The sequence below is a fragment of the Camelina sativa genome, chromosome 1, assembly GCF_030686135.1.
Source record: "Camelina sativa cultivar CO46 ecotype springtype chromosome 1, ASM3068613v1".
In the NCBI taxonomy this organism is placed as follows: Eukaryota; Viridiplantae; Streptophyta; class Magnoliopsida; order Brassicales; family Brassicaceae; genus Camelina; species Camelina sativa.
In genome coordinates this window covers 8,291,186-8,306,518 of record NC_141880.1, presented here as the reverse complement: position 1 = coordinate 8,306,518, position 15,333 = coordinate 8,291,186, and the positions used below count along the sequence as shown (strand labels likewise).

General features: G+C 33.5%; 1 protein-coding gene across 5 annotated transcripts; it reads left to right on the top strand.

The window, feature by feature from the left end:
- Positions 1-4,750: 4,750 nt before the first annotated feature.
- Positions 4,751-13,004, top strand: LOC104784217 (abscisic acid 8'-hydroxylase 4-like). 5 transcript variants are annotated; one of them, XR_015559706.1, is made up of 10 exons: positions 4,751-5,069; positions 5,151-5,472; positions 5,583-5,732; positions 5,830-6,078; positions 6,168-6,257; positions 6,354-6,432; positions 6,573-6,679; positions 6,793-6,911; positions 7,380-7,845; positions 12,729-13,004. XR_015559706.1 is itself a non-coding variant. In XM_087454244.1 (10 exons), the coding sequence occupies exons 1-9, from the start codon at positions 4,873-4,875 to the stop codon at positions 7,796-7,798; spliced, it is 1,326 nt and encodes a 441-aa protein (XP_087310370.1). In that variant the 5' UTR covers positions 4,751-4,872; the 3' UTR covers positions 7,799-7,845; positions 12,729-13,004. The 5 variants fall into 5 exon arrangements, 4 of the variants coding, with proteins under 4 accessions (XP_087310370.1, XP_087310374.1, XP_010507578.1 ...); XM_087454244.1 differs by having other exon boundaries at positions 7,786-7,845; XM_087454248.1 differs by lacking the exon at positions 12,729-13,004 and adding an exon at positions 8,078-8,113 and having other exon boundaries at positions 7,786-7,845.
- The last annotated feature ends 2,329 nt before the right edge of the window (positions 13,005-15,333 follow it).

Sequence of the window (15,333 nt, the reverse complement as noted above, 5' to 3'; positions counted from 1 at the left end):
ACTTTAGAACTGGGTAATATAATATTATGAAAACCCTTAATAGAAAACAGAAAATAGAAAAGAAAAAAGGGTTTACTCGTGTCACTACCTTGCATGTCAAGTACTATGATGCTCTAACAATTTTAATCATTAACGATTATATGTCGTTGATTTAATAATTACAAAAATCTAAAAGGACTTGGGGAAAGAGAAAGAGCGCACTTATATATACATGTGGAGCCAAGGTCAAAGAACTGCAATTTTATTAATTACAAAAATTTATTGTTAATGGCATATTGATTATAACTTTCAAAAGAGTCAGTTTACCCACAAAACACAATTATATATATATAACCTTTTCCCCACTAATAAGTTAACAATTCTCAATTAGTTAAATTGTTTTAGTGTAATGGTTGGTCTCAACTCTCAAATATTATCTTGTAGTATAGATTTTTGGTACCGCTTCAACCCGATTATGAAGAATGTTGAATTAGTACGATTTTTTTGAAAGTTTTCATGTACAAACTTATTAAGAATTAAAGAGTGCATAACTGTAAAAGATTATAGAAATGAGTCTTAAACCACTTTTTTTATTCCACGCAGATTTTGAAAGGTTATCGAGCTTACTAAATCTAGAGCACATCTATAGCCAAAGAGTTTTGGGTCGATACATCTAATGCACATCCAACTCAAAATCTCATATACATATTAATACCAAATGAGTTTGGGGTCGAAGCCGATAACCTCCTTCGACCGGATAACATAAACGGTTTAAATTATATAGATGACATTACTCAATAACTTGAAATAATAAAGAAAATATCATATTAATAACATTTACATATTGCATTGTTATTTGTTAATCATATTTCGTCTAGCACATATGATATTGTCTACTATATAGTCGTCTATATATAGAAGATATAACCTACACATATTGTATTTAGAAAAGAAAAAAAAAATGGTTGCCGTTGCGTTATGGAAGACTCCAGATCCGACCAACTAAAAAATAACAACAAGTTAAAATGTCTTCCACTTTGTCCTTTGTTTTGTTGTTGTGTCCATTCCATTACACACGACCCTTGAGAATTAGATGATCCCTAAAACAGTAACACTCTTTATTTAGTTTTATATTTTTGGCTAACGACGAATCACCTGATGTCATCCCGAGAGTGTGTCTCACGCACCTCGACCAGCTTCCACGTGTTTGTTATGCTCCGTACGGTTGTAGGAGCTGGTCGGACCCATTAGTTCACCGGAAACGACGGACTGAGGTTCCCGCCAGCTTATGGTAAAATGACCAAAGTCACAAGTCACAACTGAGCTGTATTGTAACGAAGGGGATGAGTGAGTCCCACTTTCTGTCACGTCATCACGTGAACACAAATGCACCGACTCCACTGGATTGCTCCTCTCCTCTCCCCTCCCACAAACACAAAAAATATTATTTCCTTTTTCGTTGATTTTCTCTTTCTTTTTTTAGATCACCCAATTGACGGCAACTACCCTTCACCACTATTTTATTTTTCTGGCTGCCATAGTTTCATTTTTTTTTTAATTTCCAAAATTACAAAAAAAAAATCTTATCATCCAAGATTTCCAAAGTGTATAAGTATGATACAACTTTTTTAAAATTATGCATGGCAATAGTCTATATAACATACGTAAGTCAAAAAATGAGTAGACAAAAGTGAATTTTTTATAATCTTGAATGATCCGATTGGGGGATTGTTGCCATGTTACCAATCAAAGAGCAATTTCATATTGGAAACACTCTTTATCATATAAACGATGTTTAAGCATCATATCGGTAAAACTATTTTGAAAAATATGAATTGAATATATTTTGACTTTTAAATAATTCATCTAAAAAAAAATCAGTTGATCTCCTCATACTATTATTCTTGTAAGGATACATCAATTAATACAACCTGTTACGTTGAGCAATTTACGAAATGTACATGAAACAATATATTATGAAATTTTATTTTTTGTTAACTTGTGATAAACGTTAGCCTATAGGTTCATATCAGACGGAGACAATAGGTAAGTGTAAGGCACCGCCACCGACTTTGTCCTCATAAGTCCATTTCATTCACCCTCGTAATATTTTCGTATTTAAAACTTTATATGATTCGGACAAATGCGTCACCTCTCATTTGATCATGATCATACATTTATTCATCTAAAAGAATATATCTACTAGTCTTATAAATATCATAACTATTTTTTCATACTAAAAGTTCCAAACCTTTCGGAAGTCGGAAGACCTAAGAATTACATTCAGATTACTATTTCTTGGGCATAATTAAAGATACATATATTGCAATATTAGTCATTGGTATAATTTCTGTTCAAAAAAAAAAAAATTGGTATAATTAACAGGATGCAAAAATTTGATTTTTGACATTGATTTGTAATTTGTTGGTTTTTGATGTGTCACAAGTATTAAGTTCAAATTCGACATGACTAATGTAACTCATATTGACTAAGATGATTTAAATGAAGATTCGTCCGTTTAAAATATTTAAAACTCGAACAAAGAAGAAACTACTAGATCAATCTCTAAAGCATATATGATACGCAATTTGGGCAACATCGATCTTAGGTTATGTTACTCAAAATGGCAAAACCCTTCTCGAATTGGATTATGCCTTGGAAGGAAATACTTTGGCACGAGCAATGGCCTGTTCTTTTCTTAGATCTCGATTTGTAAACTTCAAAAGTATATTGATGGCTAACTTGACATGATGACATCCATTATTCAATTTGTATTCTACTAAATATAAGAATCCTGTAAATGTTATAGATATTATGTAGAAGAAACTAGAAACGTTAAACGCATCAATTCAAGAAATCATTTTTTTTTGTTAAGTAATTAAAAGTAAAATTTAATGTCATTTTTCCAATATCCTCGCTATAGAAGCTATAGAAGACGCGTATTTCTTTTGAATTCATCAAACCAGTTACCATTTTGATATATAATGCCGACATGCCGTTGATCAAATTGTATGCAAAACGTTCATTGGGTATAATAAGCCAGTGCCATCCATTTATTCTTGGAGTGAAATGGTCCAATAATATTGTGTCCCCACTACTAGCTAATTAATCATGAACGTATATATGCGATATTCCAGGTTGACCTCAACATATTTAAACACACTCAAAATTCAAAAACATGCTATGCATAGCCTTATTACATTACCCAATGGAAATGGACTACCAGATAACTAGTAACAAATTATGAAGCCATTTAATTGATATATACAATTTTTAACATTAATAATTAAAAAAAGTCTACAATTGCCACCTTAAAAGAGTTCACCTTATATCAGATGGACTCGGTCGTGAATCTTCCAAAATATCTGATTCACAATGTACTAAGTCGTCCAAATCACCAATCTTTCACCCAATCATACAATTTCTATTAGACAAGGGTCACAAAATTCCCAACTATCTTGCAAATGATTTGAATATTCTCATGCAGCATTAATGACTAAATCCATGTATATAGAGATAACCATAGATGAACATTAAACACTGGACCATTCCACTATATCTATGACAAAGCACTTCAGTTCGGCGAATGCACCAAGATATCCACATTCGACCTTCTTTAGGCTCACCTAGATTTGTTTCATATTTTACTGATACGTGCATGACGTGAAAATTACAAAGCAACAAGATAGAGATAGCATATAATGGATAATTAATGAACAATATGTTAGAAGTAGGAAGAAGAGGTGAAAAGGTAATACAGTAACATTTTTTTATATCAAAAAGGTAGTAACATTTAAATACTACTACTATAAGATTTATCGTCTATTGTATGTAGTAAGTGAGATATAGAGACTAGAGAGAGATATTTTTCTTGGGTTAACCGAGATAGAGAGACTTATGTTTTAGCTATTGAAAGGAGTGAAGGACTTATAGATCCGACTCGATTTTTCTGGATCTCAAATTTACCACCTTCTGACTTTTTTTTCGTTGGAAATTAGCACTGATGCAGAACAAATTCATGCGAAACCCAAAACATGTCTTTTTCCTAATTTTCGTTTTTTTTTTTGGGGGGCAAGATATTCTATCATTTTTTTTGTTTAAATTTTGAATTGTATACTGTCAGATTTAGAATTATGGTGTGATATATTGACCGTATTTAACTAGTAGTCTATAATTGTTCATTTTTATTTTTCTTTCAAAATGAAGTAACACCAAAAAAGCAAAAACAAAAACAAAACAAAAATATTTAAGAACTTACCACATTTATTCGTAATTTTTAACAGCACTTATATATTCTACTAACTCATGAATATTTTTCTCTATATAATATAGAGAATGCTTTTATATTTAAAATATATTTGCATTAATAATACTACAGAACTTGAACGTTTTAGTTATAGCTAAATTACACTGCTCATTACCTTGAAAGCAAAGGCAGTATACAACAGTAATAAACTAAAATCGCGATTTCTAGCACCCTATTAATTAATTATTCTTGTAAAAACCAAAATAAATTGAAATAATAAAGTTGTCTATATTCTTCTACAATAAATAAGAATAGACAAGATCTAAATTTAGATTTATTCAGCTTTTTCGCCTGAGAAGCCAAAACTGTGAATAGATAGCAATCGTCATCTTTTTTACGTTTGGATGAAATAAAACAAAACAAAAATAAATAATATATAAAATATATGTAATCCAAAAAAATTGTCTTTATTTAATTACTCCACAATTTTCTGTCTGTATATATACCCCACCTCTCTCTTATGTAGTTGTGTGTGTGTTTTGTTCCATATTACTTCTTCTACTTCCTCCTCCTCTTTCAGATTTCAAATTTTTTTCATCCTTCAAAACATTCAATCATCAACGGAACATTTACAAATTAAATTGAATATGGTTGAACTTAAGGTCTTTGTTATACCAAGCTTCATCTTGGCATGCTTGCTTTTGGTAAGAGTGATTTTTTTAAAGAAGAATAAGAACAGTAGATGTAAGCTTCCTCCTGGTTCCATGGGATGGCCATACTTAGGAGAGACTCTACAACTCTATTCACAAGACCCCAGTGTTTTCTTCACTTTCAAGCAAAAGAGGTAACTTCGAAAGCTTGTCTCTCAAGTTACTTTTTTGTTTATATATGCTCTTAGATTTATGTTTTATCTTTTGATGTATAGATATGGAGAGATATTCAAAACCCGAATCCTCGGCTATCCTTGTGTGATGTTGGCTAGCCCTGAGGCCGCAAGGTTTGTCCTTGTGACTCATGCCCATATGTTCAGACCAACTTATCCAAGAAGCAAAGAGAAGCTTATAGGACCCTCTGCGCTCTTCTTCCACCAAGGAGATTATCATTCCCATATAAGGAAACTTGTTCAATCCTCTTTATACCCTGAACCCATCCGTAAACTCATCCCTGATATCGAGCACATTGCCCTTTCTTCCTTACAATCTTGGTCCAATATGGGTATTGTCTCCACCTACCAAGAGATGAAGAAGGTATTTATATGTTCATACGTTATACAGCAACCAAACTCACAAAATGCAATTCCCTGATTCACTTTCTTTATGAGATATCCTAATACACAACATAACCTTGTCTCTTGCAGTTTGCCTTTGATGTGGGTATTCTAGCCATATTTGGGCATTTGGAGTGTTCTTACAAAGAGATCTTGAAACATAACTACAATATTGTGGAGAAAGGCTACAACTCTTTCCCCATGAGTCTCCCCGGAACATCTTATCACAAAGCTCTCATGGTAATCTCATCTCTCGAAAGAAATGAAATGAACTTATCTATCTCGAGATATTAAAAGTAATGAACTCCAATAACCTGACTAAAACTTTTATAAATAGGCGAGAAAGCGGCTAGAGACAATAGTAAGCGAGATTATATGCGAAAGAAGAGAGAAAAGGGTCTTGCAAACGGACTTGCTCGGTCATCTACTCAACTTCAAGGATGAAAAAGGTCGTGTGCTAACCCAAGAACAGATTGCAGATAACATCATCGGAGTCCTTTTCGCCGCACAAGACACGACAGCTAGTTGCTTAACTTGGATTCTTAAGTACTTACATGATGATCAGAACCTTCTACAAGATGTTAAGGTTTGATATATCACATGCATATGATATTTTCCTCTCTTTTGTATACATATATACTTAAATTAATCTATGCATGTTCATGATGATTGCAGGCTGAGCAAAGTGCTATATATGAAGAAAACAGTAGAGGGAAGAAACCTTTAACATGGGGACAAACGAGGAATATGCCACTAACATATAAGGTAATTGATAAATCATATTATTAATATTTAGGTTTTGTATATTGAACCACCATATATATTAATATAGAGCTCATGTTTTAATGTTAAATGAAATAGGTTGTAGTTGAGAGCTTGAGGATGGCAAGCATCATATCCTTCACATTCAGAGAAGCAGTGGTTGATGTTGAATATAAGGGTACTATAATTAAAATCATGTCACCAGCACACTACTAGAACATTCTATCTATATAAAGCTTTTTTATTTTGATAAAAAACGTGGTGGTCCAAATGCATATAAATCACTAATATTTTTTTTTGTAACATGCATGTATACAGGATATTTGATACCCAAGGGATGGAAAGTGATGCCACTATTTCGGAATATTCATCACAATCCGAAATATTTTTCAAACCCTGAGGTTTTCGATCCATCTAGATTCGAGGTAAATATTACTAATATTTAAGAAAATTACATACAACACTAAGATAGGTTTACTTTTGATAATGATATAGATAATCTAACGTGTTATAATTGGTGGAAAATTTATAATTGAAGGTAAATCCGAAGCCGAATACGTTCATGCCCTTCGGAAGTGGAGTTCATGCTTGTCCCGGGAACGAACTCGCCAAGTTACAAATTCTTATATTTCTCCACCATTTAACTTCCAGTTTCCAGTATGTTTTTTTTTATGTTCTTCTCTTCCTCACTACTATATAATAACAGTAAACTTAATTCTAATCAGTTAAGTCGTTCTCTCTATGCATAATTAGCTTAGTTGTCAAAATTTAATAGTATCATTAACAATATAATTCTCACTACAACAAATATGTACATTGATAGCAGACGGATATAGCTCATTTTCCGTCACTGCTATGAAAGATGAGATTTTTTTTCGCTTACTTTTTAATAGCATCTTATTAACGCTATGATAGGAAAATTATGTAGCGGGAAACAAAAGTGACTTTTGTCCGCCAATACTTAGTGAAATTATTCACTTAATCGCCAAATAAAAAAAAAACCCAAAAACTCGACACACTCTCTCTCTCTCTCTCGTTACAACCTAAGCTCAACCTAAGAAGATTTCTTCTTCTAAATTCTCTGTGTGTGCTCAAATTCTTCTAAATTTCTTATCAATTCTTCAGTTTTATCGCCGTTTGTGAAAAGCCCCAATTTCGCCGTTTGTGAAAAGCCCCAATTTCGCCCTAAATCTCCATATCCATCGCAATTGATAGCTCGAATCCATTTTTGAGGCATGTCTTTCTTCTTCCTCCTAATTTCGTTATTTGTTTCGATTATTTGTGATTTCAAACAGCTTTTGATTTCGATAAGGGTCAGATTTAGTTATCTGTTTTGTTAGGGTTCGATTTATCTAGATTTATTTCGTTATCTGTTTTTTAGGGTTCGATTATTTACAGATTTTGAGAATGTGGAGTTTCGAATCCATCTGTTTTGTTAGGGTTCGATTATTTACAGATTTGACTCAAAAATAGCTTTTGGATTTGAGTATTTGCGCCTTCATAAACTGAACGATTTTTTTTTTTTCCCAAGTGTTGGTGATTGAAATGTTGGGGAACTGAAGCTTCTCATTTCTCTGTACTCACACAACAGGTTAGTATCACTCAACCAATAGTTAAACATTATTATTACACACGAATATTGGTGATTGCTATGTTTTGTCCTTTGAGTCTGATTCGTATAAATAGTGATTAGATTAGTGAGATTTTACACAGTTAGATATTGGTTTAAGAGCATCTGTATGTGTCTGAAGTAGTGCAGTATTGTCTGAATTGTTGCTTAATGTGAGCTTTGTATAATATGTATCTCTATTTTATCTATAAAGGTTAAAATTTATATTATAACATATAATGTTGGACAAGGCATGGGTGCATCTATGCAGGTAAGGAATTATATTTCATAATTAGGTTTTATTTTGGGTTTGGATACTTTAAGATGTTCTTTTAGTTATGATTTTTTTCTTTAATTATCCATTGAAGAGCTGATCCTGGTTATAAAAGTGGAGCTTGGAAATTTGTAAGGGATGTGTCTGCGGCTTTAGGTGACATAGAAATGATAATATGTCCTTGTAAAGACTGTCGTAATGTAGTACGACAGTTAAACAGTGTTGTGGTTGAGCATCTTGTAATAAGAGGGATGGATGAGGCATACAAGGTGCATAGTGATTGGTATCATCATGGAGATGTGAAGTCAGTAGATGAATTTCAAAGTAAACCAACTCAGTGGAATGAGGAAGTTTTTGAGTTATATAAAGCTGCTGAATTTTTTGATCAAGAGTTGGCTTTTAGAGGTGACTTAGCTGACCAACCTGTGGGCGACTTAAGTGAGATTGCAGAGGGTGAGGACCAACAAGAGGATGAGTTCCTTGCAAAGATCCGGGATGCTGAAACCCCACTATACCCTAGCTGTTCAAACCACAGCAAGTTATCGGCTATTGTGACTTTGTTTAGGATTAAGACACATAATGGCTGGTCGGATAAGAGCTTCAATGAACTGCTTCAGACATTGCCAAGCATGTTGCCAGATGGTAATGTCTTTCACACATCATTGTATGATGTCAAGAAATTTTTAAAGAGCTTTCATATGGGATATGAAAAGATCGACGCATGTGTTAATGATTGCTGCCTCTTCAGAAAGAAGTTAAAGAAGCTTGATAAATGTCCCAAATGTAATGCTTCACGGTGGAAGACTAATAAGCGGACTAATGAGGTAAAGAAAGGTGTCCCACAGAAAGTATTAAGATATTTTCCAATTATACCAAGGCTGAAGAGAATGTTCAGATCAGAGGACATGGCTAAGGACTTACGGTGGCATTACACTAACAAGAGCACTGATGGAAAACTTCGACATCCAGTAGATTCTGTTACATGGGCTCAGATGAATGAGAAGTATCCTTCATTTGCAGCTGAAGAAAGGAACATACGGCTTGGGCTGTCCACAGATGGATTTAATCCATTCAACATGAAGAATAGTAATTATAGTAGCTGGCCTGTGCTATTGGTAAACTACAATTTGCCTCCTCACCTTTGTATGAAGAAGGAGAATATAATGTTGACATTATTGATTCCTGGTCCACAACAACCAGGTAATAATATTGATGTCTACCTAGAACCTCTTATTGAGGATTTGAATCATCTGTGGAAGAATGGAGAGCTAACGTATGATGCTTTTAGTAAAAGTACATTTACTCTAAAGGCAATGCTTCTCTGGACCATTAGTGATTTTCCTGCGTATGGAAATCTTGCTGGTTGTAAAGTAAAAGGTAAAATGGGATGTCCTATGTGTGGGAAAAATACTGATAGTATGTGGTTGAAGTTTAGCAGGAAACATGTCTACATGTGTCATAGAAAAGATTTGGCTCCAACACACAGATATAGGGAAAAGAAGACTTGGTTTGATGGAAAAGTTGAGCATAGGAGAAAGTCAAGAATTTTAACTGGTCATGAAGTTCATCAGAATCTGAAAAACTTCCAAAATGATTTCGGAAATGTGAAAAAGGCTGGGATGAAGAGAAAGAGAACTGTCTATAAAGAACCAGTGTTTGACAGTGATGATGATGAAAGTGAATCCGATGAAGATGAGGAAGTAGAAGTAGATGAAGATGAGTTATCAAGGTGGAAGAAAAGATCCATTTTATTTACTCTGCCTTATTGGGAGGATCTACCAGTACGGCATAATTTGGATGTAATGCACATAGAAAAGAATGTGACTCACAGCATTGTATCCACATTGTTGCATTGTGGAAAATCTAAGGATGGTCTTAATGCTCGTAAGGATCTTCAACATCTTGGTCTAAGAAAAGAGTTGCATCCTACCACAAAAGGAAAGAGAACATATCTTCCAGCAGCACCTTGGTCTTTGTCCAAGAATGAGAAGAAGATTTTTTGCAAACGACTATTTCAGATGAAGATCCAGATGAAGATCACCTCGCCAAGCTTTTAGGACCAGCTTTTAGTGATGCTCCAGCATTTTTAACAAATCCAGATGAAGATCACCTCGCCAAGCTTTTAGGACCTGACAATTCTGGTAGGCTGAGGGCAATGGGTAGAGGCATGAGTAAGACCAAATTAGCTTGTTTACAAATGCAGAGCAAGTGTATGGCTGAAATGGAAGAGCGGCAAGTAAAATTAGTAAAACAGGTCAATGCCTTGGAAAGTGAACTTGGCAGAATCAAGAATCAGGTTAGATACTTAAGAGTTCTCTACTATTCATCAGCCAGTTAGAGTAATATAAATTGATGTTATTTTTGTTTATGTTACAGAGACCAGAAGCTGAAATGGATGAAAACTCAGCTGCAAGAGTAACATATTCTTACTTCTTTTCATATCAGCTAAGTGATTCTTCTTAGTGTCGTTTATGATTCTTAGTTGCTCATGAAATTGTTGCAGAGTGTAAACAAAAGAGCACATCCTAAGTGTGTGTTTGTTGATTGGTCTGACATTGATGAAAATGTTGGTGAGGGTCGGATTCTTTCTTCTGATCCGGATGACATAGTGAATGACTGTCGTCTTGGCCCTTATGATCTCAAAGTGTTAGTTGAAGCTGCATATAAACCAGATGCATTTCTATGGAGACCTGCACAAAAGATCTTTCATATGAAAGAAGCTGTTGGACATATAATCGCATGGCCAACTGATAAGTGTAGACTGGTAGACAACAACATCCAAATGGAAGACATTGCCCCTATGGTATTTATAATTTCTAGCAATGTGTTAGCAATGTATTACCCCTGTCTATAATGCTAATTAATTATATTGGATTTGTTTACTGATTGTGTTTAACAGGGTATACAAGGAAACAAATGTAAACTATTGGATTTGTCTAAGGGTGACGTCATTGTTGCTGAGGGGCGTTGGGAGACACAAGAACCAAGTGCGTTGGTTAACGGAATTCCTCTTGGACCAAAAGCAGTTAAAGTATTTGTGGATTCAGTAAAGCAGCCTGATACATCACTATGGAGACCTACAGCTGAAATGTCATTTCTTGAGGACTGTTTGATGGCTTACGTATCTTGGCCCCTGAGTAAGGTTGATTTTGAAAATCCCTCAACTCCAACTGGTCAGAATGCTACATCACATGCTTCTTTGTCTGCATCAAAGGCCAAGTCTGCAGCCACAGCTTCTAAGTCTGCTACAGAGTCCAAAACTTCAGCAACAGCTTCAAAGGCTGCATCGCAGGCCAAATCTGCATCTATGTCTTCTAAGTCTGCATCTGGTTCTGAGTCTCCTGTTGATGATGCAACGGGTCCAATATCACCAATAAAGAATACTTTACCATCACAGTCTCCTCTCAGGAAGTCTCCAGTAAGTGTTTTCATATGTTATGAAGTTGTTTTTGTTAATTATATGATGACTGATGGTTTATATTGTAAACATGGCAGCGCATTAATAAAGTTATTTCCAAGGAGAATAAGAAGTGCAAGTTGATGGATTTAACTGAAAAGAATAGGGTTGTGGCTGAAGGACGATGGGGAACAAATGATCCAGAACATAAGGTTCACTTTACTCGCTTGGGTTCTAATGCAGTTAAAGTGTGGATAGATGTTGTGAAGGTGAAAAATGTAAAAGTTTGGAGGCCATCCGATGAAATAGAGATTATTGAAGATGCACTTAGCTCCTGCATTGCTTGGCCAGAGAACAAGGTCATTATGTCTTAAACTGATGGTTTTATTGTGTAATGTTAAGTACTTGAGATTGCTTGTTTATTTTGGATGTTCTTGAGACTTTGATGGTAAACTGATGTTCTTGAGACTTTTGTTATGTATTTTGGATCTGAGACGTTTATTAATCAGATTTTATGAGATTTTATAAAACAGGTTATGTGTGCTATAATCACATATCAGAAAATGCTATAAAAGTACAGGTAAACGTTATGATAAAAGAATATACCATAGCACAGTAAACAAGATAAAACAGCATTTCGCAACAGCTATATTAGATATGTATAACATAGCACGAAAAATTAAATATTGTATAAATTTTTGCAAAATTATAATCTTGATAATACAGCAGTTTATTAGAGCTATGCTATAAAACTATAACATAGCACGAAAAAACAAATGTTGTATAAATTTTTTCAAAATTATGATCTTGATAATATAGCAATTTCTTAAAGCTATGTTATATTTTTATAACATAGCATACGTAATAAGTGCTATTGTATATGGGGTACATATAATAACAGTGCCCTAAAACAGCGCTCATGAAAACGCTATCAAAGACCTATGATAGCGTTTTTCTCTGGTTAACAATGTGCATATTTGTTGTAGTGTCTGTTACCATCTTAAAAACGTGTCAAAAGAAACATGATTTTGAAATTTATGATCGTACGCAAAACACAATTAAGACTTTTGTAATAGTAACTTGTCTAAACATGATTAAACACATCACTATTCCTAAAGTACATGACTCAAAAAACATAAGCTTTTCACATGTGATGTACTAATTATGATGATGGTATTTGATTTGTGTATGCAGATGGGAAGTGAAGGGAGGAGAGAAAGGAATACAATACAGTCCATTTCCAATCCCTCAAAACGGTCTTCTCGCTACATTTCATCGTGGACATCCTCTTTAGTTGTTGTTAAAAACCTTCATTGTATTCTATTACTAATTAATCTTTGTCTTGATTAGCTTAATTTCGATGATTTAAAATCCCTTCCAAGTTTTTAAAAATCATTATTGTATTCCTTGGGGGTGTTTTAAGTAACATGTAACAACTATGATGGAGTAAAAAATGTCGATTCCGGTAAATCTAAAATTACCATTCGAAGTTCGAACATGGTCATTCTATAATCCTATGTTTGGTGGTAAACGTAAACAAAATCAAAGATTGAGAGACCCACGTGAAGGGAGCAGCCACGACCGCACAAAGCGTGAATGTGAAAAAGAAAGAAGAGAAGAAAATTAGAGGTGTGTGTGTCTATGTGTGAGTGGACTGCGAAAATGACGTGGCTACGAGCATCTTCTCACCTCCATAGACTATGCCACGTGTCGTTAAACTAATTGGCCACCTAGAAAAAAAAGTTATTCGTCTTTAATAAAATCTTTAAAAAAAAATTTGGGGTCCGTTTCATCATATCTTCGACTTCGAGGAATGGTCCTCCCTAACATGACAATGACCTTTGCCTCCCTTTATTATTTTTCTTTTAATAAACTGTAGAAATTTTAGATCTTTTCAAATCTAGGTCTAATTAGAAAACTTAAATTGAAATTGCGTTCTATACATATATAAGAATTAACTTATGTACCGTTAGGCTGTGACTTTTTTTTGTACCTATGTAACTGACACTAAATTTACTAATTGGACAAAATATAGGGGACTGTCCTTGAATTTTGGTGGCCTAAAAGCATATTTCACTAATTTGATTTTCCATATGAAAACTAATAATTTTCTTTTACTAAAATATAGTGGAAAACATTTAAAAAGTTATTGAATACTTTAACAATGTAAAACAATCTAATAACCAAAGTTAAATCAAATACTTTATTAAATATTATAATATTTAGTAGCCAAACTAAATCAAATATTTTGAGATTTTATTGTTAAAAAATGAATTAACCCAAAAATAATCAAATAATGAACTTAATACATAACCAGCTGACCTATCCAAATTATTTAGAATCATCTCCTAAAATATTTGTTATATTGTGTGGCCTAAAGCAAATGCTTTGGCTGCTTTATGGGTGGACCGACCCTGAACATAGTCTCTATGTTATTGTAAACATGCATGTGTATCTAAACATATCAGCAGGAGGTACATCTCACATATTACACCATTTAATTTAACTCATATATATTACAATATAGGGTAATGGCAACACAACCTATACATTTGGATATGTGATGAATTCAGTAGCTATACTAGCTAGAAGAACAATTAGGGATGCATAGCATAGGGTAGTTAAATCACACCAAATACAAACCAGACGTAAAATTAGGAAAGTGATACATATGCTAACAAGAGACTGCTTGCTTACAAACTCTGATCGGATAAGTGAACTGATCGTTATTAGATATATTTTGGTTATTTATCTCTAAATACACCCTTAAAAAATAATTCAAAGCGTTTTCATACCTAGTGTTAGAAGTGATTAACTACAATGGCATGTGCATGCCTTATTCATATATATGATGCTTGGATTTGTCTCCGGTACGATCTGAGTAGCCCATTCTAATAGATTTAAGCTATACACATATTTGAACGATATTTCTTTACCAAATAATTAGTAATAAGTTTTAGGATCCAATTTATTTGAAATTTGCGTTTATCTCATATTGTTAAATAAAAAATCTAGACAAAAAATTACGTAACTTTTTTTAGGGTTTTTCTTGTATCACAGAATATTTTGAAATATGCAAACGCAAGTCTAAAAAATGAGGAGATAATCATCACACTAACATGAGAACCACACAAAAAATGGGGAAAAAGAAGAAGTATCAACATTGATCATATAAAAAGGAGGATTCCTTTATTTATATATCATTATTTATTATTGATAATATTTGGGGTGTAAATTTAACATGGGAGTGTTAAGTGTTGTACCAATGAAAATGTAAAGTTAGCTAAGGGGGACCTAATTTACGAACTGGTTTCCTTTTCAGTTTTTAGTCTATTTAATATACCATTTTTGTTTGGTGCTCCTACTCGTGCAACCAAACATCGCCATTTTTCAACTATATATTCCATTTTATTTTCCAATTGTAAAACAAAACGAAACAAACAAAAAAAATGAAAAAGAACTTAATCTTTATGTATCTACGTGTTGTAGTTTATCTGTTTCAATCTTTTATTTTTGTGTCGAAAATTTAATAGTTGTTGTCCCGTTGAGTGTGTGGTAGGTGAAATTTTAATTCATAATAAGATATTATATGCATGTACAAGTAATTATTTTGATAGCCAGAGACCAGAGTGTTTTGAAGAGACATTCATATAAAGTAAATTATGAAGGAACTGATTTCTAATATCGGTGTTAAGTGACACAAAAAGAATTGTTTTTTTCTTAACTAATGTAACGTAGAATTGTAGGTATTAAATTTGATGATTTGAATTTGATGAAGTGTTAATCATGATCTTCTTTG